This window comes from Borostomias antarcticus, assembly GCF_949987555.1.
Source record: "Borostomias antarcticus genome assembly, chromosome: 18".
NCBI classification, from domain to species: Eukaryota; Metazoa; Chordata; class Actinopteri; order Stomiiformes; family Stomiidae; genus Borostomias; species Borostomias antarcticus.
The window spans coordinates 7,940,614-7,965,888 of record NC_140251.1 but is presented as its reverse complement, the minus strand read 5'-3'; the positions used below and the strand labels follow the sequence as shown (position 1 = coordinate 7,965,888).

Below are 25,275 nucleotides of genomic sequence, written 5' to 3'. Positions count from 1 at the left end.
CGAGATCAAGGCATTGCGCAATGTCGGAATCAGTTAAAGCGGAAGTTTACACACGTATGTGCTGCGACTAAATAGTTCGATGCTAAATATTTTTAAAAAGCCTTTCCAGATGAACTAGAATCTTACTTTATGGCGAATTATATGCCAGAAAGCCAACTAACACCTAGGTGAGTTTCTTGTCTTTGAAATCGAGAGTTTAACATGTTTTTGAATGATTTTTCAAGATGCCCATCCACATCCATTGTATGACCAAAACGGTGGTAGAGCAATTATCAATTATCGGTGGTAGAGCAATTATCAACTAGTTTTGTCAACGTTTTGATCTGAATCATTGTATATGATCATAAGTAACCTAAGGGCTAAACATGCATTTTCCCTTTACTACTCCTTTAAAGTGAGATCAAAAACAGTACAGTACCATCGAAATATGAGACACCAAAAGTTAAGGAGGTTTGGACAGGTCCAATACTGGTGAGCAAGGGTAGCCTCGGTACTCGCACTTATTGCATAAAAGTGAAAGATCAGGGAATATTCTGTGCAGTTTAGCCTTAATGAAGTAATGAAGTCTACTTTGTATTAGCCTACTTTGAATTGGATCAGTTGGAGTCTGGCGTTAACAGAGCAGGATTGTATTCCTTTTAGTGCCTCATCCCAGATATCTTTGTCAATTTCAATGTTCAGTTCTTCCTCCCAGGTTTGTTTTATATTACAAGTAGATGTGTCTAATTTGCTTGAGAAGAAGCACACAAAGTCTGATACTAGATGTTTCGCTTGTGGGGAGCCCAGCAGAATGTTCTATGTAAAGTTCAAGGCTTTTTTTAATTCTAGAAATTAATTGTTATGAGAAGGATATAAGGCCATCTGTAATACAGAATTTCTTTCAAACATACCGTAATGAGACCTATAATGATCCAATTTAATTAGCGCTGAATAAACAAAAGCATTGACAGATTTCATTAATCCTATTCTGTAGTGTCTGCATTTCTTTTTTATTTTCAAAAACACTGCGTTCGGACAATTTTTGTGACAATCTGCATTAAGAAGCCCTTATTCAGAAGGCAGTACGCTGGAGCTGGAAGGCTGCAGTCCCAGCAGGGCGTTTTATTTTTATATTTATATTGATCGCTGAGCTGATTTATAGGCGTGCTGTGTAAAAACACCAGGGGCCAGGCCACGAGGACCGCTCATCTGGGGGAGTCGATCCTTGGCAAGGATGAAACGCTCCTCCTCAACCTTTTTTTCAAAAATGTGTGGAAAACAGATGCTCACATGCAAGCAACACCAGAAGTGAATTCTGTTAGATAGAAATTATTTTTTTTTTGAAAAGAGACTAGAAATTGTTAAAATATTCATTACAGGGAGATGGCAGATAGATGAACGATCACAGGTAGGTCTGGAACACATTTGTTTATGCCCTCCATCCAAGGGGAGTTAACGGCAGCCTATCGCTCTCGTATGGTCAGCCAGAGATAGAGCAGGAGCTACTGTATCAGTATTAGTGTACTAGTGTACGTTAGTTTTTTTACTCACTTGGCATTTGTCTGATATATGTGTGTGTATATATATATATATATATATATATATATATATATCTATGCGTGTATGTGTATTGAAGTATACAGTATATCTGATCTACTGAAGAAAATAATCAGTGATCAGTAGCCCTCAAAATCCCGATAGGAGCATCCCTATCAGGTAGGGATCAGACTGGGTCTGCCAGAGGACTGGGTCCACCCTCCGCCTGTCTGGCGGGGCTGAGGTGAACATGCTGCTCATTAAGGAATAATTAATCGCGAATGGTAGATAAAGCAGTGGGGATGTTTCACTCCCTTAGCGTGCTCCCCCCCACCCCCCCCCCCTACCCCTACCATGGGTGGCCTATATTAACCTTTATGCTTCCTCCTGGCGGTTGCTTATATCGCACGCCACTGGAGAGACTACCAGCCTTTGGCGTGCTGTTGGCTGCCCTTGCCTGCACGATGGTCCTAATGTGAAGCCACCGTCTCCCCAGGATGACGACCCGCCACGCTCAACTGGGCCCTGCAACTAATGGGCCCAGGCTTGGCCAGTGATGGCCGGGGAATGCGATCTTGATGCACTGTGAACAGTTACTGTCTGTCGTGACTGATTAGCGTCCTCGTTGCTGTAAGCGGGGAAAGGTGTCAAGTGTACAGATAACAGCACCGGAATGGTGAGATGTTTGTTAGTGTGGAGGCATTCAGAAGAAGAAGAGGATGCGTCAAGTGTCCATGTGTAGTCGCTTGAATCAGATTACTAAAGGCGTTATGTCATGACTCATGAACGAGCCATGTGTTCTGCCGTGCACCGAACGACACGCTCAAAACGAATGTGGTTTTCTTTCTTTCTAAAATGATTCTGGGTACCTACGGAGATAAGGAAACAACCTTTGAGGAGAGCATGCTAAGTAGGGATTAGTCATAAGCCAGCGAGGGGCAGGGCCTGCCTACATTAACATTAACAGAGGTGCGTCTGTCTGCACACTGATCTCTAGCGCTGCCAGCTGACCAAGCGTGCTACTCTGGTTAATATGAGTAGCAGGCTGGGTTCCGGGGCGGGGGGGGGTTGGGGGGGGGGGTCCGAGGGTAGGGGGTGTCCGGGGGGGGCGAGGGGCGACGGGGGTCCGGAGTCCCAGCCATCTCCATCCAGCACCACAACATATTTTCTTCTCTCTGTCTTGTAATCAATACCCCCCCTCCTGCTCAGCGCGGCTGTTATTGATGTCTTCCCATCGGCAGCACCGGGACGAGCGCCAAGCGGCGTAAGACCTCGGTTCTCGTGTGAGCCGGCGTCCTTGTCTTCTATTGGCTGAGCTGCGGAGGGGTCCGCGGTCCTCCCTGCGTCCAGGCTTGAGTGTTTCCAGCGCAGTGGGGGAATTAAAAAAACGCCGATACAATTGGTATTCCTGCAGGCAGACATTCTCATTTTATCTTTCCTGTTATTTTAACACTAAAGGAAACGCGATTTACAGCCACTTCTGTTCAGCTGAGAGAGGCCATTACGGTGAATGTGCTCTCTGATTCATGTTGGAGGTAATGCTGTAGAGAGTAGTGTAGGGTAGTGCTCTTATTGGCCTCGTCTTTGTGCTGATCTGCAATGACGGTCATAATTTATGTATTTACTCGACTGTATCAGAGAGTGGATGTGTGTGTGTGTGTGTGTGTGTGTGTGTGTGTGTTAGTGAATACATCCTCTTGTCTTTTGTCCTCCATGCCGTCTCTTTCTTTCACCGAAGCCAAAAAACACTGAGGTTGCATTGCACAGCTGCCCGTACGAAAAGAAAATATATTTGACATACATTTACAAAAAAAATCTAATTTGAAAATAGATTTCAAAATGCATTTGAAATATGTAAAAATTGGCTATTTTAGGGACAGAAATACATTTTTGCATAGCTTCAATGTATCGTCAAAATGTATTCTTAAGATCCCAGGTATTCCAAAGGTAGGCTATTTGAAATGCATTGTGGCCAAAAAATATATATGTTTAGAATATATTTCCTTTCTGTAGAGGATCTCTGTTGGGGGACCTGTGTGTTTGTGCTGAATGTGTGTTTTACATCCCAGTGTCGGGGCTCCTGTTCTGAGGCTCAGTCTTCCTGGTGATGTGTGTCCTCCTCTAGGGCCCCGCCCCATGCTGGAGCCTCCGACCTGGAGGTGATCTCCCAGCAGGTGGAGGAGGACAGCCAGGGTGTGACGCCTGCACAGCTGGTCGGGTTTGCCTACCGAGACCTGCCCCTGGCCGCCCTGGACCTTTCCCTGGCCGGATCCCAGCTCATCTCCAACCTGGACGAGGAGGACAACAGAGACGGGTAGGTAGGGAGCTCTCTCAGACTGGACCCCAGCCTTCTGACGGGCTCAGCTGTGACCCTGGGCCTCGACTCATCAAGGTCCTCCTTTGTGGAACCTTTATTGGACTGCTAAAATCCCAGTAGATGTTCACCCATTCTTCCTCATTCATTTGTTAGGAATCAAATTCAACCAAAAAACTATTTTATCAGAGACATCATCTGAAGCATTCCCTTTCTCGTGGCATTTCTGTTCCTTGCCGTACTGTAACCATTACAGAACTACAAATATCCACAACCCATAATCTTCCCTGACAGAGAGAATATCTTCCTTCCTTTTCTTGAATTCCAGCTATTGCTTGTGCAATATGCAGCTGACGTGATATTGAATCAAAGGGGGGGGATACTCCCCACTCTCAAATAAGTTTGAACTGATTTTAATGCACATACAGTATACAGCAGACAATGAACGGACGCGCTTTTACCGTAAATACAAAAGCTATCGAAAGGCCGCAGTGCTGAAACGCGTCCGTTCATTGTCTGCTGTATATGTGCATTAAAGGCAGTTAAAACTTATACCAGAGTGCGGATTATCCCCCTTTTTGTTAAATGTATGCTCTAGAATTCGCACCCGTCAAGAGTTGAAGACTAGTGGGGCGAGCGTGCCGGATATCCTATTTGCTATGATATTGAATCCGCCTTAATTCCCCTCTCATTTTCTGTGAGAATGGTGGGAGCGTCTGAGGATACCTGGTCGGGGATTCTTTCGTGCCATCCTTACAGCAGATGTGCATTAGCCGACATGCCAATCGGTGTTCACACAATAGGACCCGGTGACACAGCAATTTCTCATGGCTAAAAATAGACCGGGCGGCGACGTTGTCTCTGTACGTGGGGGAGGCGGGGGGGGTAGGGGTGGTTATGATCCCCTCGTTGCCGCGCTGTGCCGCAGGCGGAGTGCGGACAGGATGCGCCTGTGTCGTGTCCTGGGGCGCCCGTCTCGTCTGAGTGGCTGTCTCGTTTATTCATCTGTGTGTTGTTGTTTGTTTTTAATGTATGCCACTGTTTCTATTTATTACTGGAAATCACTTTGTGATTCTGTGTCTTGAAAGGTGCTGTATAAATACATCTTACTTACTTACTTACTTACTTATACTTACTTATACTTACTTATACTTACTTACTTACTTTTACTGACTGACTGACTGACTGAATGTCTCTTCACTCGGGGTGAATGGCTCTCATGCCCGCGGTGCTGTGGTCCGTGCAGACAGAGGAGACAAACAACGCGAGCGTCGTTAGACCATCTGGCATCTCGCCGTCTGAAGCCCTGGTGTCACTGTCAATTGACCACACCTTACTGGGCCCCCGGCCCCGCCCCTGTGATTCTGTGGGATCACACACACACACACACACACACACACACACACACACACACACACACACACACACACACACACACACACACAAACATATACATACAGTACACACACACACAAACATAATAGTACACACACTGACACACACATACAGTACACACACACACACAGTCCCTGATTGGCCCAGTCAAAACATAATTTTGAAAATAATCATTCAAGATGGGGGAATCCCAGACTGATCTGCAGAGACAAACTGTGAGCTTGCGAGATTCATTTTTCAGTTTTTCAAGGTACTAGGAATTTGCTTTCGGTCGTGATGCATAACAGGGAGACAACATTGGACAGGGTGCAGGGACGAGACTGGACAGTGCAAAGAGCAAGTACAATATGCTTGTGCAAAAAAAGCTAAGACAAAGAACAATATACAAAAAATTAGTGCAGTTAGTGTATATACAGTGAGTGTGCAATGTGTATATACTAAATGGTAAATGGACTGCACTTATATAGCGCTTTTCCACCTTAGCGGCACTCAAAGCGCTTTACAATGGCCTCTCATTCACCCATAGCTGCCATGCAAGGTGCTAACCTGCTCATTGGAAGCAATTTGGGGTTAGGTGTCTTGCTCAAGGACACTTCCACATGTGGACAGTCGGAGCTGGGATTCGAACCACTGACCTTTCGATCACTGAACGACCCGCTCTACCAACTGAGCTACAGCCGGCCCACTACTGTGTGCAGAGTGTAATGTGTAATGTATGTGTGTGCGGGGTGATATATGAGTGCGGTGCGTGACAGATAGCGGTTAAATAGCCTATAGATGCAGTATGTGTAACCTGTCACTGATGGCAGATTCATACCATACATCAGTGAATCATCAGGGTTCGAAGGTCCAGCAGGAGGTCTGGACGGGCGGGGCAGCCACCTTGATTCACCCTGTGACTTTAATTCCCTATCTTGCTAGGATACTCGGTTATAAGGTGCAGGCATATTGAGAAAAATATTTTACATGATTTCTTTTATATCTTTTTTTCTTATTGTTTTATTCTCTTCTTATTTTCTCTGCTTTTATGTTCATTTTATGTCTATTTTTATGTGAACCACTGCATTTTTTGTATAAAAGGTGCTGTACAAAGGAAGTTTATTATGATTACTATTACTAGTATTATTATTATATTTATTATTAGTAGTATTATTGTTATTGTTATTATTATAGTTATTAGCATTATTTTTAATTTTTTAATTATTATTATTATTATTATTTTTTATTTTTTATTATTACTACCTTAATTGAAGTTATCTGAGTGAAGGTACATTCTGGTCGATTATTAGATAAGTGCACACGGCCTCATGGGATTATTTCCTGGTGCTGAAATGTTTTGTTTTTTTACTTCAGGCAGAAGAAATCCTGTATGACATGACATCACATTCCAGAGATGTCTTGACCTACTTTACAGAGCTGGTCTCCTACTGCATATCAATAACAGAAGCAGGAGTTTACATGACCCAAACAAAGTATACAGTACATTTGTGATTTCTTACTGTGAAATATTTGGTGTCTGGATAGTAGCATGGTGTAGAGGGGTGTGTGGTGCAGTTCCAGAGCCTCCTGTCTCTTTTGTAGTCAGCGTAACTGTGAATGGCTGACATGCCTGGATCTGTCATGTTAAAGTGCAGCATCAAGAGTGTGTTGTTTTTAACTGCACAGTGCAGGCTGCTGATCCCAGCCTGCAGAACATAGTGGGTTGTCATTCACACACTGTAGCTGCTGTACCACACGCTCGTACAGTACAGTCTCTTAAGAGCTTGACGGTATGTTTGTAATTTTAGAATAGAATAGAATAGAAAATAAAGTTTATATAACCAGTACAGGCACAGGTACATTGGAATCGCTTGTCCTTACAGTATCTTATCAGTACTAAATAGTTCCTCATCCCAGTCCTATTACAGTAGTATGGCTCCTCTCTCTGCGGGTGACCTCAGTCTCTTCGGACTCTCCGGTCCCTTCTGGAGCTGCACCCTTCTGGAGCTGCACCAGGCCTCCTCAATCAATCAATCAATCAAAGCTTTATTTGTATAGCGCATTTCATAGAACAAGGGAGGTGGGCATACGATCCACCTCTACATATTCCTCCTGCTGCTCCTGCCCAGCCTCCCCCAGACCTCCTCCTGCCTCCTCCTGCTCCTCCAGCTGCTGCCCCAGGCCTTCTCCTCCTCCTCCTCCAGCCCAGCCTCCCCCAGACCTCCTCCTGCCTCCAGCGTCAGCATCCGACCTCCGCGGGCCTTTTGGTGTGAGGAGCGTGACGCGCCACATCGATGACAGACAGCTCATCCGGGGTCAGCCTGTCGCCGTGGTGACCGGAGGAGGGAGGGGGGAGGAGGCTGACCACTACAGGTCAGAGGAAATGGCTCCATTTTACCTATATGGGCATCCATGTTGGACAGCGGTGTGGGGATTAACTCAAGTGTTGCATGGTGGGAGTGGTGTTTGACTGATGTAGTGCTATGGTGAGAAGTAGGGTGTTAAGAACGTGCCCAGCCAGGCAGGATCGCTGACGTTACTCTACAGAGCCACCTTGAGAGCTCTGCTGAGACCAAATCCTCCAGCCACTTGTCCTGCAGCCGGCCAGACTTCCCCCACCTCAGCTCTGCACAATACATAACGGCACTACGCTCATTTGTACATTATCACACCCCAGTCCAAAGAGTAAAGTAAAGACACTAGTCAGAAATGAAGCATGAGTCTTTAGAACACAGGAGAAACCATTCTGTGTGTGTGTCTAGCGTGCATGTCGGCAGGAGCAGACTTCGCTGGGCTCCCAGAGTCCTGTTCCTCTGTGGATGGATGTCTGAAAAGAGCGGAGGGGATTTCTCCTCATTTTCCCTCTGATTCCGTTTCAAACACACAGAAGAGTGGGTCGTCTCCGTCAAATTGGCTCCGCGGCCTGGCACCATCTGCTATACAATAGCTGACATTCGAGGGCAGGGATTGAGGGTTTGTTAATATTCATGGACATGCAAAGTGTGAGATTGGTTTTGGGGATGGGAGTGAGAGGGATCAAGTGCCCTGGTGAAAACTCATTTATCAGGAGCAGCTTGTCTGCTACTATGCACATGCCAGGCCCATCGGTCTCCATTTGCCTTGTATTAAAAGACCATTCCTCTGGCTCAGGCCCGCTGGAATCCCTTTTTGCCAGTTAGCCTCACGGCATGCCACAGCAGAGGTGTGTAAGGAGAAAGGATGTGCCCTCAAATGGAAGGGAAAGTCCATTTCACGGCGGTAAATGGAAGTTATTTAAGGACTGAAGTCACATAGTTAACCGACTGTACCGTGTTTGTGAGGCTGAATGATGGCAAGCCTCAGGTAGAGGGAGCATGTCGTGAGTCTTTCTTTCTCGCACCTATTCTCATCACTGAATGGTACTTTTAAATTTCATTTGATACAGTAAATCTCTGCAAAGCTTCTGCTAATTCCCCAGGCGTCAGTTTGGGTAACGGCGAGGAGATATGAAACCTCTCAGATGTAAAATTGATTGGCTGTGATAAAAACAGCAGGAAGCGTATTCAGCATATTTTAGTGCTTAGTTGTTTTTTTCCCTCGCAGTGCTTTGTTCCAATTGGCTGTGGTGATGATTCTGAGGACTCAGCAGTGATCACATCGAGAGAGGACTTAGCCAGTTGTTACATTGACGTTTGATTTTCAAACTATTGAGGGCCAATCGCATTCCCTGGCTTTTTTCCCTCCACCACCCCTCTGCCTGGACAGTTAACCTAACACTCGAATAGACCTTTCCTATTCAGGCGGCAGGTTCCGGACTGGAATGAGGAATTGACTAGTGCTGATAAGATACTGTAAGGACAAGCGATTACAAGAATTCCAATGTACCTGTAATTCCAAAGTACTGTACTTGTTACACATGGCAAATAAACTTTGTTTTCTGTTCTATTCTATTCTAGAATAAGTGACATAACTCAGGAGAAACAACGCAAGGTACAGACTGAGATGATGTACAGACAGATGGATGGATGAAGTCCTCTGAACGTGACGGCTCTGTAGCCGGCAGCCCTCTGCCCATGCCTGCTGGGTGTAGCAGATTGATGTGAATCGGTGTTTATATATGGGGAAGAGAGAGAGAGAGAGAGAGAGATTAGAATGGCTTGCTCAGGCTTGACAAGCACTCATTATTAGAAATACCCTGCATGCATCTTACAGTGATGTACAGTATTATCACCTCACTCTTACAGTATCTCTCCTTTGATTTTAAAAGAGATCGATATTATTATAAGTAGCCTTGAAAACTAATGGTTCTGGAGCCTAGTGGCCCATAGGGCAGGCGCCTATCTCCTGATTCCTTAGCGTGAGGCAGCTTGATGTACAAATACACCCCCTGGACATGACGCTAGTATGTCGCAGAGACTTCCCCCAATCCAACCCTTGATGCTGACTTCCAAGCAGGGAGGCATTGGATTGACTCGGCTGGGGATTGAACCCCCAACCTCCCAATCTCAGGGTGGACACTCTAACCACAAGGCCACTGAGCTGGTACATATTAGATATTATTACATACGTATTATTCTTTTTAAGTGGCCTAGGGCTGGTCTTTCTTCCGGGTCAGTCCTACAATGGGGATGGAGGGACCAGCAGAGCTGGCTCAATACATATTTTACAGATCTGCACCATGATTGATGTACTTGGAATCATACGGAAAGGCACGGCAGCTACCACAAGTCTGATTGTTAATGTCTTGGGAGTTTTTCACAGAGAACACTTGCTCTGGTATACATGTGTGCGTGACATCAATCACGAGTTCCGATCAATTATTCAGGGCATAGGCACAACACAACTGAACTAAATCGTTTGGGCCTCCTCAGCTACCATACCACCATAGCGCCATAGTTTGGCTTCAGGGAAACTGTTCACAACATTGAGCAAGGTGTTGGGTCTCAGAGAAGTGTAGCATTTCATGCCATTCATCCCAGGATCAATACTGGAAGGCAGGTTGATGGAGGTGTGTGTGTGCTGTAGCTGTTCTGGATTGTGTTTTCTCCCTTGCAATTCCTTTCTTTACCCAGCAGTCAATATTCTTCATTCACTCCGTCCACTCTGGGATTCTCTGCAGCGTCTCAGTTGCTACTGTAGTTCACCGTTACGGCAGCTGTGTGCTACAATTGTATTGGCCGTACATGGTGCCTTTACCACACGCACACACACACACACACACACACACACACACACACACACACACACACACACACACACACACACACACACACACACACACACACACCTCTTTGTTTTCATTGCTGTGCAAATCAAGCCTACTAAAGACTTAATGTTGTCTTTAATTCCGGCTCAATTAGAAGAGACAGTTCATGAACGAGATCAACCCCAGATAGGATCAGCCAATCTAATCTAGCTCACCCCTATTCCAGCCTAGCCCAGCTTAGTCCAACCCAACCCTACCACAGCCTAGCCCATCTTAGTCCAACCCTGTCCCACCCCTACCACAGCCTAGCCCAGCCTAGCCCACCCCTACCACAGTTTAGCCCAGCCTAGCCCAGCCCTACCACAGCCTAGCCCAGCCCTACCACAGCCTAGCCCAGCCTAGCCCACCACTACCACAGTTTAGCCCAGCCTAGCCCAGCCCTACCACAGCCTAGCCCAACCTAGCCCACCCCTACCACAGTTTAGCCCAGCCTAGCCCAGCCCTACCACAGCCTAGCCCAACCTAGTCCAACCCACCCCTACCCTACCACAGCCTAACTTCCAGCGGTCGGTGGACTCACATATCGCCCCTGCCCTCTGGAAAAAAAATCCATAATTGTTCCAGTTCCAAAGAAACCTTGTCCGACTGAAAATAATGACTATAGACCTGTGGCCCTGACTTCAATTGTTATGAAATGTTTTGAAAAATACATGGTGTCTGCATTAAAGGCAGAGGTAAGTCAGAATTAGATCCGTTTCAGTTTGCCTACAGGCAAGGGCGGGGTACGGATGAATGATGCCATTAACAGTATCACCCATTTTGCCATCAAGCACTTGGAAGATCCTAAGTCCTGTGCACGCCTAGGCCTATTATTTGTTGATTTTAGCTCCGCTTTTAATACAATGCTGACTCATCTGCTGATCATGAAACTGAAACAAATGAGTGTCAATACCTTTATTATGAATTATTTAGTGGTATTTTTCATTTTCAACTAATTATTTAGTGGTATTTTTCATTTTTAACCAATCGAACCGAGTTAGCTAATCGAGTTAACAATACCCTTTCGGGAGCCAGATCAATGAGTACAGGTGCTCCACAGGGTGGTGTTAGCTCTCCAGTTCTTTTTATATTATATACAAATGATTGTAGGAATTGCCGCCCTAGAAATCACATTTTTTAATTCTCAGATGACACCGCCATCCTTGGCTTGCTGCACAAGGACACAAGTCCTACAGCCTACTTCGATGAGACAGAGAAGTTTGTGCAGTGGTGTGATGCCAATCACCTCATTCTCAATGTAAAGGAAAACCCAGGAGATGATTTTGGACCCCAAGTCAGTGGGGGATCATAGTCCAGTGGTCATACACGATGAACCCATTACTCAGGTCTGCTCTTATAAATACCTGGGCGTTCACTTAGACAATACATCTAGTTGGAACACCCATGTGGAAAGCTTGTGTTCTCATTTACAGCAGAGATGATACTTTTTGCGTAGACTCAGGGTACATGGGGTGTTTCTATTTTACCAGGCTGTGTTAGAGAGCATAGGTATAGTTAGGTATGGGATGACTGCATGGTATGGCAATCTCACTGTCAAGCTCAAATCTAAGCTTGCTCGTCTGGTACAGACTGCTATGAAAGTCATGGGGAGGGAGGAACACCAGTCCCTCCAGTCCATATATGAGCAGTCTGTTTCCAGGCAGGCACAGGGAATACTGTCTGACCCATCTCATATTCTATAGGCTGAATCTGAGCTTTTGCCCTCGGGCAGACGGTATAAAGCGCCCAATTGGAAATTACTGTAATCCGTTTCAAACATTCATTTGTGCCGACCTCAATCAGAATTTTGAATGGTGTTAAGTGAGGTTGTAGGGGTTGTACAATAGGTCAAGGTGTTTTTTTTCACTGGGCTACGTGCAATACGGGTTATGTGCAATATACTTTGTATTATGTGCAATATGTGGTATGTGCAATATGTGGGATATGTGTTTTCTGTTTCTGTATAGAGGCAGTCTATGTATTGAGTCCAAGACAAATTTCCCTAAAGGGACAATAAAGTATATTGTATCGTATCGTTAGTCCACCCCTACAGTACCACAGCCTAGCCCAGTCCAACCCAGTCCTACATCTCTGTCCACTGTGCTCTGACTGAAAAGACGGTTTGTCTGAGTACACTGACCGTTCGTAAATTAATTGATTTCAGAGCGCTCTCTAACGTTGAAACCAGGGTGCTCTGAAATCAGAGCAGATTCTCAGAACGCATTTACGAACCCACCCTATGATCCTGTGACGTTTCTGTCCACTCTGCCTCAATGTCATTTTATTGATATAGCACCACTCATACAAATCAATGTAGCACATAGTGCTTTTCAAACCTCAGGTCGGTGAGATGTCTCACCACCGTGGCGGTGTGCGTCAAGCCAGGTGCACTACCAGGGGAATCATGGGCAGCACTTTGTGCGTCCAGCGAGAGAGGCACACAGCCACCATATTGAGGGAGCCTGGCGTACACAAGGAGACGATCTACTGGTTCAGCTACCCCACACCGGCAGCTCTCAGAATCAACTTGAAGTTCATTGAGTGGAACCACTGGTTGGCAAGGAAACACAGGGAAGGAGTGGCTGGATGTCTTTTCAAGGACATTTGAGCATTATTTTAGGGGGCTGTTCATGAGAAATGACCTAGAAATTACTTGGAAATGACGCATCACGAACACACTTTATTTTAGGGGGCTGTTCCTGAGAAATTACCAAGAAATTACTAAGAAACTATCACCTTATTACAAATTAGCTTATGATAATTCTCTCCACTTTACAAGGAGTTGTATCACCTCATTACTTTGACATTACTGCTGCTTATCACCTTATTTATATTAAATTACTTGATAAAATACCACCTTATTACTAGTATATTACCACCTTATTTCTAAAAAATAACTTGATAATTAGCACCTAATTATTAGGAAATTACTAGGTAATTTCAACCTAGTTTCTAAGAAATTACTTGATAATTACCACCTTATTACTTGGAAATTCTAAGGTAATTTAAACATTTTTTCTTGATAATTACCACCTTATTATGAGGAAATTACTAGGTAATGGCCAAGGCAATATCATAATTTATGGACCAAATAGGATGTATGGATCCCTGGCGCTTCCTCTACAGTATAACAATAAAAAACAGTTTTCTTTTTACTCTCAGGTTCATAAAACGTTTTCAAGAATTGATTACTTTTTTATAGATAATTACTTTCTCCCGACTGTCAAGGCTGTGGAATACTCAACTATAGTGATATCTGATCATGCCTCGTTGCTTCTTGACTTCTCATTTGTTCTCCTACAAAAAACACGCCCATCCTGGAGACTGGATTGCACACTGTTACATGATGATACATTCTGTGAGACAATTGCCAAAGTGATTGACAACTTCCTTATAACTAATGACTCTGACCTCACTTCCCCATCATTACTTTGGGAGACCCTGAAGGTGGTAATCCGTGGAGAGATTATCTGTTATTCTGCTAGGCAAAACAAATTGAAAAAAACAAAAAAAGGAAAAGATTTTGGAAAATATAGCAGACTTGGACAGTAGACTATCAGTATCCCCATCCCCTGAATTAGTTAAATAAAGGCAAAATCTTCAAATGCATTATAACCTACTTTCAACACAAGAGACTGAAAAGCTACTTTTAAGATATGAGCATGGGGAAAAGGCAGGACATCTTCTGTCACACCAGCTTAAAAGTCAATTGGCATCCCAGCAAATTAAACAAATTAAGACCTCAGGTGAACTCACAGCATACCCCTCTGAAATTAATGAAGCATTTGAAACATTCTACTCTAAATTATACACCTCACAATCCCCCTTGGATGATATAGACAGGATTGGATTCCTCGATAACCTAGATTTCCCATCCATAACACCCACTCAAGTGAGTGAAATGGATCAGCCTTTAGAATCAAGCGAAATTGTGGCCTCAATTAAATTAATGCAGAGTGGCAAGGCCCCCGGCCCAGATGGCTACCCAATAGACTTTTATAAACCAGGCCAGGTCCAGCCTGGCTTGTGTGTGTGGCTGGCTTGTTTCTGTTCTGGACTGGTAGGACGGAAGCTAGTCATGCCACTGAAATAACTGTGAATTGAAATGACATGAAATGATGTCTGATAAATTAAGATAGGTCTTGTCGCCTGGACACATCAGTTCCAATGCTTCCAATGCTAATCCTGCACAATAAGAGCGAGAGAGCCAGTTAGCTCATGTACTCACAACAACTAGCAACAGCTTCCATAACATTAATGGTAGCGGTCAGTGGCTAAAGCAGTTACACTGATGATTCCTGTAACGTTAGCTATTTTGTTGCAATTGGTTCAACTTCTGTTTCTGGACAAAGGTAAGGGATAAACCCAGATAACACAAGGCTAGCGGACCTACAGCGGGTCCCCGATGGATGCTCCACCACCATTCCACCGGTAGTTAATTCTCTATATCCTAGGCTCATTGGCCGTGGGGTCTGTGGCATGGAGGCGAGACTCCGCCCCCTGGCATCAGAGCGGTTCGGGTATCCAAGTTTATATCTTGGATATCCCTTTTATATTATTCTCCTAAGGCTTCAATAAGCACCAATGGGATGAAATCTAGATATTTCACACTGGGAAGAGGTACTCGTCAGGTTAGTCCTTTGAGCCCATTACTATTTGCTTTGGCGATCAAACCTCTATCCATGGCACTTAAATCTGACCGCTTTAGACGTGGAATTCTTAGATATGACTCAGAACATGTGCTTTCCTTATACGCAGATGATTTATTATTGTTAGTTTCGTATTCTATATCTACTATTCCCCAGATTATAGAGTTGCTAAACAGATTTGGACCTTCTCCGGTTATAAGATGAATTTCTTAAAGAGTGAATGCTTCCCTGTGAATAATCTAGCTCTTGAGATACCCAATGGACAACTTCCCTTTAAAATGTCTCAAAACTATTTCAAGTATTTAAGTGTGAATATCTGTCGACAATTATCTGACATCTACCAAATTAATTTCTTACCTCTAATTGACAAACTTAAATTGGACCTGGAAAAGTGGAATAACTTACATATAACCCCTGCTGGGAGGGTAAATTGTATTAAAAGGAATGTGCTTCCTCGCCTTCTATATCTTTTTCTGTCCCTGCCAATATTTTTACCCAAGTCCTTTTTTAAAACAGTAAAGAAATTAATCTCCACATTTTTATGGAAAGCCTTTAGATTCCAAGAAATGTGTAACCACACTCCCATTTGTAATAACCATCTCTTTCTCACTCCCAACACTGATAGAGCCTTTTATATGGCAGAGATCAGGCCTGGTCAAGCTAAGGGACCTTTACATTAATAACATCTTCTGTAGTAAAATCAAATAGCCTTGCTTTCCCCAATTTCTCTCCCAACTTGGTGATTGACTCAATTCTGGACACCTCTGCAAATCAAAAAGGCACTATTTTGAGACTGTACAATCTAATCTCACACCTCACTGAAGCATATCTTTAAAAAATTAAGAGATTGGGAAAATTAACTTGGTGAAGGTATACAGGATGATGGCTCCAGGCTTAATCTGATACAATTCAAAGTTGTCCATCGTATCTACTTTACCAATTTCAAACTCTCTGAAATATATCCCAATGTTAAAGATTCTTGCTATCGATGTAATTTGTCACCAGCTAACATGACACATATGTTTTGGTCCTGTCCTCGCTTACTAGAATACTGGACAATTATTTTTTATCATCTTGCTAATGCCTTAAACATACCTGCAGAGTTGATTGATTGTAAATTAAACTGGAAAGATCATATTAACCGGGTGTGCAATAGATCTATGAAAACACTTGGAATATTGAGAAAGGTGCTCCCATTTATCCACCTAACTTCATATCTCACTTTATACTACAGTCTTCTTTTTCCTTATCTCAACTGTACTGCAATATTGTATGGGCTGCAACCTTTTCTTCGTACATTAGTAAATTACTCCTCATTCAGAAGATATTCCTAAGATCATTTCTCACTGATTATTGTGAACCCTCTGTTCCACTTTTTAGACACTACTCATTATTGGCAATTGACAAGTTACATGTGTATCAAACGAGCTTATTTATCTTCAAATTCCTGAACTGTAAGCAAACTCTTCCAGTGTCGCTACTCAACCTCTTTAGCCTCTCTTCTGACGTTCATTTATTACAGCACCAGTGATAAACTATACCGGTTTCATCGGTGGGACCCCGGTAAGGTTAATCCCGAATGACAGTTGGATGCTAGCGATAGTAGCTGAGGGACCCCTGTGAGGTAAAATCCTGTTTCCGAACAGTTGGGCTCTTTGCAACTGTCCGGTGCTAGGTTAATGGCCAAATAGCAACAGTTGCAGAGCCCCGGAAAGGTTAGCTCTCTGTAGCACCTGCTGGGGAACCCCTGACAGGTAAGCTCTGTGTGACTGTAGTGCTTGTAACTGTTCAGTGCTAGATTAGCTCATTGGCTAAAATAGCGACTGTCGAGAGACCCCGGTGAAGGTAAATCTCATGTGACAGTTCTGTGCTAGATAGCTGGTGGCAAAGTAGCAACAGACGAGAGCCCCGCGAAGGTTAGCTCTCTGTAGCTAGCAGCTAAAATAGCAGCTTCACAGAGACGGACAAGTTCAAGAGTATGCTGATCCGTGCTCTTCGACAGGAAAACAGTCACCAAAAACGGCCACTGAATCCACCTGCAAGCTGTAGAGCCAACAGTACCTAGAACAACGCCGATCTCCAAGCATAGGTCAATGCAGTTCTTCAGGGGAAGAAATCGAGAATGACGTTGGCGCGGTGACACCAGATATATATATCCTCGGAGTCGGTACCTCCTGTCATGTGTCGCCAGTCTGTCCTCGTATCAGGACAGACATTGTATAAAAGTTTCCATTGTATGGTCGTGCAAGTGCATTCCTTAGGTGAAACATGAACGAATGTTTGAAAGAGAACCAGACAGTGTATAATCACGGGCATCATATAGAGTAGCTAAGCGTGAGCTAGGCGACTCGTGCATTTGTGAAATAGAGTGCGAACGCCGCCTCACACAACAGGCCTACTGTTGATAAGGTTGAGCATCAGTTCACCAAAAACACCCGAGGAGCGGAGTCTCGCCTGCTCATGTTGATATGGCTAGACGAGGCTGCCGTCAATTCTCCCCTCTCACACCGTCTGTCCCTCAGAAGTGAGACTGGCTTGTGTCACATCTGCTTAAAATAAGGCAGGGAAAGACACAGTGGTCCGAACTTGATGGCACATTAGAACTTCACCGGCGAGACCTACGGTTGTCATGTCTGCTGTAACAGCAAGGAAGACTCCGTGGCTCAACCAAACACATCCAAGATTTCCGATGGGACCGGAGCTCTCTGGCTCGGTCCCGTCGTACTCACTAACGGACGTGTTAATACAACGGATAAGTTAGTACTTTACGGGCGAGACCTGCGGTAGTCACGTCTGCTGTATACGCTGGGGAAGACCTCCACAACTCGAGCCGGAACCCTCAGAGTTTTCCTATGGGACCGGAGCCCTTGCCGGCCCAGTCCTGTCGTACTCACTAACGGGCAAGTTAGTACAGTTCCAGCGAGACCTGCAGTTGTCTGCTTTTTCCACAGGGAAGACACCGCTGCTCTAGCAGGAAACATCAATATTTTCAGATGGGGCAGTAGCTAATAGCTGGGCCATCTTACACATAACATCCAAACCCCTCCGTGTGAAGGAGCTACAACACAGTTATGTCGCTTGTAGCTCGACTAGGCACCCACGAGATGCAGACTGTACAATAAAAAATTATAAATGTATTTTTATTGTCGCCTTAATGGAAACGTCCCCATCACCGCTCTAGAGGAGCATGGGGGGAAGGCAAGATAGTCATGCACTGTGGTTACAGTATGTGCGTCGCTTCTGTCCCTGAACCTTGAGGTGGGCAGCCGCATCGGACGGGACACTGACCGGCTAGGCAGGGAGAACATAACCGGCGAGAACTGCGGTCATCACGTCTGCTGTTTCCGCATCACGAGCCGGACTCATCACAGCATTCCGATGGGACCGGAGCCCAGATAAGGTCGGTCCAATCGTAGGCTTCTCACTAGCGGCCCAGTTAATGCCGTACCGGTGAGCTCCGCGATTGTCACGTCTGCTATTTTAGCAGGAAAAGACTCCACGGCTTGAGCCAGTTTCAGTTTTCTGATGGGACCGGCGCCCAGATAGGGACGGACCCGTCATAACCTACTCACTCATACTAACAGGTGAGTCAGTAGCCTACAGTCTCGGCGAGCTCTGTGGTCGTCACGTCTGCTATTTTAGCAGCAAAAAACATCGCTGCTAAACGACCCGTGCCCGGGATCACTGGATGACAAGCCACTAGCATCCTGGGTGAGGGTGAGTCGTCGTCGGCCTCAGAAAACTCCCTCCCCTCCTGCATCATCAACAGACGGAGGATGGGACAGCATCGGCGCAGGCCGCTGAAGCGGACCGCCGACATCATCAACCCCGTCTGAGCTGCCCTCCGCAGATACAGGATCTTAGTTCCCCAGTGGCGGTGGCAGGCAGTCGAAGAACTGCGCCCGGCGAAGCCTCTCCAGAAGCTTATGTTGAACGTGGGTCTGGCAGGAAGGAAACAGCATCAGAACCGCCCTGGCGTGCTGCGTCCCCGTGCAGCAGAGCAGAAGTGGATATCTCACGTCGCTATAGGGGGCGCCGCAACCGCAGAATCTTTCCAGTAGACTGGGCCGGGGATCCCGGAGGATCACGGACGACGCCGTCGGCTTCACGGTGAGTTGCTGCATAGTCATCTTCGGTTCTTCTCTTCTCAGTCGTCTTCGCGAGCTGAACATTTCAAAGGAGCAGCTGTGCAGGCGAAGCCCGCTTATACAGTTGTGCACCGTACCTGGTTGGACACAGGTGCGTGTATGGGTTTTTTTCTTCAGTCAATTGTAGCTAGCTAGGTTTCACTAGCCAATAGGAGCTAGCCCTGTGGGGCGGAGCTCCACGAAATAGAACTATAGAAACAGAGTGCAAATTAAGAACACTAAGATATTAAAACAAATAAAACTATGTGGTAAAAGCAATGTTAAAAAGGTGTGTTTTAAGATCTCGCTTAAAAATTACCACGGTCAAAGACATTCTCAGGTCCTCTGGCAGGGTGTTCCAAAGGCTGGGAGAATATGAACTGAAGTTCTCCCCATGCCTCTTAGTCCTCACTCTAGGGACCATTAAAACTCAGTGCCAGAGGACCTGAGGGACCTACTGGGTGTATATTTTAAAAGCATATCTGATATGTATTTAGGTGCTTGATTATGTAATGAATTATATAAAATAATCTTAAAATCTATTCTAAAACTGTCAGGTAACCAGTGCAGTGATTTTAAAACTGGTGTGATGTGAGCCCTTCTTCTGGTCTTTGTAAGAATGAGGGCTGCAACCTCGGCCATGGTCACCATGTTACAGTCACATCACCTCCACCTCTGGCCAGTACTGATCAGTTTCACGTCAGCCACAGTTCGGTCAGTCTGACCCTTCCTCTGGGCTTTATAAAGCCGTCCACCACAACCCTGCGCTCTGCAGCTCACATTCATTCCCAACTTCCCCCACATCCATAATGGATGTGTTTGTGCGTGTGTGTGCGTGTGTGTGTGTGTGTGTGTGTGTCTGTGTGTGTGTGTGCGTGTGCGTGTGTGTGTGTGTGTGTGTGTGTGTGTGTGTGTGTGTGTGTGTGTGTGTGTGTGTGTGTGTGTGTGTGTGTGTGTGTATGTGTGTGAGAGTATGTGTGTGTGTGTGTGTGATGCTGGAAGTATTGCCTGTGGATGGCCATGACCCACTGTGCCTCTCCCAGCGATGCAGCTTAACCTCCCATAAATACTTGAGGTCTTCAGTGCTCAAGGTTTAAAGTGATTTCCCCCAAAATTAAGTTTCGTAGCTTGGAGTAATCCATCACGCCCATTCACTCTGCTTCTAGACAGGGTTTTCTTTGCGGGTTTATTCAATTAATACATTTTCTGCCAGGCTTGAGGCAAGCGTCTGAGTGAATTATGAATCCATATGTTCAATCAAGCTTCTCCGTCCTGAACCTCGGGTGTCTGCTTATACGTTACTGTGCCAGTCAGCCCGGGGGCTATAGGAGATCTTTTAACAAACGGCCCTCTAATAATATAATATAGTCAGCCGGTGTGAGGCAAGCCACATCCTGATGCTAATGTAACATTTACTTGGCCCAGTGACAGATGACTTTGGTCCTGAAGAAATTTCCTGTAGTGAGTTGATGCAAGACTTAAGCTAATAAGCCATTATGTCCTCCACTGTGTCCCTCTTAGCTCAGGTGTCGAGCTCCTAATCAGAGCGACTGGCAGCGCTGCAGTGGGTAGAGTGTGCCAGCTGTCCCCTGTGGGAGGAGCTCATTGACACAGCATGGCCTCGCTCCAGCTTCTCTGCTGACCTTGGCACATGCAGGACAGGATATCTAGTCCTCCACCGGAGGTCCAGCTGTAGCCACAAACTGGCTCCACGCCACTGTCTTTTCTCTCTGGCTCCTCTCTCTCTCTCTCTCTCTCTCTCTCTCTCACTCTCTCTCTCTCTCTCTCTCTATTTCTCTCTCTCTCTCTCCTCTCATGCCCTCGCTCCCATCCTATTTTGGCACCACTACTTTGCCTTTGAAATAACTGCCTCTCTGTCTGTGCTCGCCTGCTCTGCTCTGAAGAAAAAAAAAGGCAATTCTCCTCCGCTGTTCTCAGATGACTACTGAACACAGGAGTTCCTCCAGGGACATGTGACAGCGAATAGCAGCTGATTCTGAGGGAGCATACCGTCTCTTGTCAGTGTCGCCCACAGATAACCAGGTGTTACAGGGGTCGACTAGCCTGGCTCGTAATTCTAATGACTCTACTTTACAAGACTAGTCAGCCCGTAACCTGAACGTCTCTCCTTGCGTGTAGGTATCCATGTCAAGTATGCCTTAGCTTACCTGGGTGAGGGCAAGCTAACCTAGTTAGGGGGGATAGGGTCGCTCTACTCACCACAGCCCAGATAGGAACTCGGACCAGCTCGACACCGATGGGCCCGTTACGACAGCCCCGGAGTAGATGTGCGGCCAGCTTGCTCCTCGATGGTCCGTTCAGTTATATTTTAAAAAGGGGTGTTCATTTAAGTCCATAGTTATGGGGAAAGAAGTGTTCAAGAGCACGGTAGCTTCCCTTGCTCCTTGTTTGGTTGTTGTCCACTACCAGCTAAGACCATAACTACCAGCTAAGACCATAACTACAGTACCAGCTAAGACCATAACTACCAGCTAACCATAACCATAACTACCAGCTAAGACCATAACTACCAGCTAAGACCATAACTACCAGCTAAGACCATAACTACCAGCTAACCATAACCATAACTACCAGCTAAGACCATAACTACCAGCTAAGACCATAACTACCAGCTAAGACCATAACTACCAGCTAACACCATAACTACCAGCTAAGACCATAACTACCAGCTAAGACCTGGCGTAGCACCAGGAAAGAGAGAAGGGGGAGGGTGGGTTCTGGATTCCTTTTAACAGGTTTTGTGTAGAGTAGAGCAGAGTTGTATCAGGAGGGGAAATCCCCGTCGGTTTCCTGGAGATTTGTCTTTATTTATTGACAGTAAATCCCCGGGAGCCTGGGCCAGTCGCAGGGCCTGATTAGAGGAACGCGCAGGGTGACAGGGATGGATTTAAGGTAGCGCTGCTGGCAGACTCTTCTACCTAGAGATGGACCCAGCAAGCTCTCCACCCTAATGGAAATACATGGCAGTGTAGATGGGGGTCCACACAGGGCTAACGGTTAAACACCCTGGGGGGTTAGCAGGACTGACGTGCGGGTGATGATGATGGAACATACAGATTTATATCTGATTCCAGCCTGTCCCCGTGTCCGCAACAACTCAGGACAACAGCAGACAGAAGCCATGAGCATGTAAACACTGTCAGGCTCCTCAGATGAAGGCACCATGGCCGACGGGCGTCTGCGCCCTCCAGACTGTGTGAAGGCTGCCCCACCGTGATGCCGCCCAGGGGGGTGGGGGCACACGCCGAGGTCAGCCAGCCAGCATCGAGGAGCTCCCAGAGGAACCAACGCTCTGAGCACACAGCGTTGGCTGTGGAATCCTTCTTCACCGGTGTGCTCGTTAATACGCTCTGAGAATCTGCGGATTTCAGAGCGCTCTGTTCGGTTTGCTCAGACAAACCGTCTTTTCAGTCAGAGCAGCCAGTGCTGCTCTGAGGGCTCCCAGGGTTCACTGCTTTGAATTTTCAAACAGGAGCAGTTGGAACGCTCTGAATTTCGGAACGACCAGAGAGCTCTCCCGGCGCTCCGAGCACATTTATGAACGCACCCATAGCCCACTATAAAATGTTTATTTACAAACCACCTCTCTGTATACAAGGACTGTTTTAATTCATCCACGTTGTTTTGTTAGTCGTATTTCTATTCACATATATTTTCTCTTTCTCTCTGATAATAATAATTGTATTTATAAAGCACTTTTCACTGAGAGACAATCTCATAGGGTTGAAACAATCTTAAAATTATTAAGAAAACAATCAATAATAATAATAACTGAAATATAGATATTACATACAAAAAGCTTTTCTAAATAAGTAGGTATTTAGACCAATCTTAAAATAACCCAGAGTCTGTGGTGCCCTCAGATTGTCAGGGAGAGCATTCCAAAGGCGGGGGGCAGCTGCGCAAAAGGCCCGGTCTCCCATAGATCAGAGCTTAGTCCTGGTGTATGAGGAAGCAAGGTCTCCCATAGAGCAGAGCTTAGTCCTGGTGTATGAGGAAGCAGGGTCTCCCATAGATCAGAGCTTAGTCCTGGGGTATGAAGAAGCAGGGTCTCCCATAGATCAGAGCTTAGTCCTGGTGTATGAGGAAGCAGGGTCTCCCATAGATCAGAGCTTAGTCCTGGTGTATGAAGAAGCAGGGTCTCCCATAGAGCAGAGCTTAGTCCTGGGGTATGAAGAAGCAGGGTCTCCCATAGATCAGACCTTATTCCTGGTGTATGAAGAAGCAGGGTCTCCCATAGATCAGAGCTTAGTGCTGGTGTATGAAGAAGCAGGGTCTCCCATAGAGCAGAGCTTAGTCCTGGGGTATGAAGAAGCAGGGTCTTCCATAGAGCAGAGCTTAGTCCTGGGGTACAAAGAAGCAGGGTCTCTCAAACAAAAACTAAATTCACATGAACAAATCTTTAATTATTATTTCCTAACATTTTCCATAAACAAAAGCAAATTCACGTGAACATGTAACACAAGTAGTTCTAAGATCGGTCCGTCAAAGATCAGGCTGACCCCCAGTCAGTGTTTTGGTTTGTCCACCTATCACATGTGCTTTAAAGGTGCAGTATGCAGTTTGGCATTTTTTTTTATATTTTATGCAATTGTCATCACATCCTAACAGCAATCAATAAATAAAGTGCTCTGACACAAAAATGAAATAAATCTGTGATCTGTGGAACTCGAAGGACTGTAATAAGCGTCCAATCATTTTGAGGTTCCATCTTCAAATGATTGGATGGCTTACCTGCCTGTCAACCTACCTACCTGCCTAATGAGTGTCATTTGCTTTCCCCCAGTTTGGAGGAGTGGCTTCGGAGGGAGGCCTGAAGGGAGGGGCGGGAATTTTGTTGGTTGCATTTTTAAAAATCTTTCAAAAATGTTCCTAGTTTTTTTTCCCCTTGTCCTTTCCACGTCTTAACAGGAAATCACAAGCTGCATACTGCACCTTTAAGAGAACAATCGGTTACTAAAGCAATGCCTAGGCAGGTCGCAGCTTTCACTGCCACCCATATCACATGACTAGGGTATATTGGTCCTTCCTTCAGACCTCATTTCCCTGGCTGCCTCCAGATGGATGCGTTATCTCTCTGCTCTGTGCTCAGGTCGAACTGGCTGAAGCCATGCTGCGGCCGCAGGGCTGCCCTGTGGCAGGTGTGTCTGCTCAGCGCCGGCTTCAACTGCTTCCTGGTGGCCTGCGTCATCCTGGTGGTGGTCCTGCTCACTCTGGAGCTGCTCATCGACACCAAGCTGCTACAGTGTGAGTGTCTGTCTGTCTGTCTGCCTGTCTGCCTGTCCGTCTGCCTGTCTATCTGTCCGTCTGCGTGTCTGTCTGTCTGTCTTCCTGTCTGCCTGCCTTTCTGACTGTCTGTCTGTCTGCCTGTCTGTCTGCCTGTCTGTCTTCCTTTCTGTCTGTCTGCCTGTTTGTCTGCCTGTCTGTCTCTGTCTGTCTGTCCGTCCGCCTGTCTGTCTGCCTGTCTGTCTATGTCTTGTCTGCCTGCCTGCTTGCGTCTGTCTGTCTGTCCGTCTGCCTTTCTGCCTGTCTGTCTGTCTGCCTGTCTGTCTTCCTGTCTGTCTGTCTGCCTGTTTGTCTGTCTGCCTGTCTGTCTCTGTCTGTCCGTCTGCCTGTCTGTCTTCCTGTCTGTCTGCCTGTTCGTCCATCCGCCCGTCTGTCTGTCTGTCTGTCTGTCTGTCTGTCTGTCTGTCTGTCTGTCTGTATGTCTGTCTGTCTGTCTGTCTGTCTCTTATGTCTTTCTGTGCTTTCTTTCTGTGCTTTCCCCGTACATAAAGGGGGACTGTGTGTTTATACTCTTGTCAATAAGGCTGCTCCTCACTTTGGCGCTGTGCGGTGCATCGTTTGTTGTGAATATAATCGCGGGTGTGATTAACGGCGAGTTCCCTTGGGCCGCCGGGACAACAATGTGTGATTAGACCCGTGGTCAGTGACACGTTCAAGACCCGGCGAGGCCCATTAGTATTCCCGAGATGACACACTCCGTCAGCTGATCTAGATGCCAGTCTGACCCCATCTGCATCACCCGGCTGGCCACGTCCTCATCTGCTA

The 25,275-nt window shown here is 45.9% G+C and overlaps 1 protein-coding gene across 1 annotated transcript in view; it reads left to right on the top strand.

Annotated features, from left to right (window-relative positions):
* Window positions 1–2,738: 2,738 nt before the first annotated feature.
* tmem266 (transmembrane protein 266) overlaps window positions 2,739–25,275 on the top strand; it is a gene marked incomplete at both ends in the record, with an annotated part of 29,853 nt that continues 7,316 nt past the window's right edge. Inside the window, 3 exons of the mRNA XM_084452530.1 lie at window positions 2,739–2,779; window positions 3,641–3,829; window positions 24,317–24,471. Coding sequence (XP_084308656.1) covers window positions 2,739–2,779; window positions 3,641–3,829; window positions 24,317–24,471 — 385 coding nt within the window. The remainder of the gene's footprint in view (window positions 2,780–3,640; window positions 3,830–24,316; window positions 24,472–25,275) is intronic.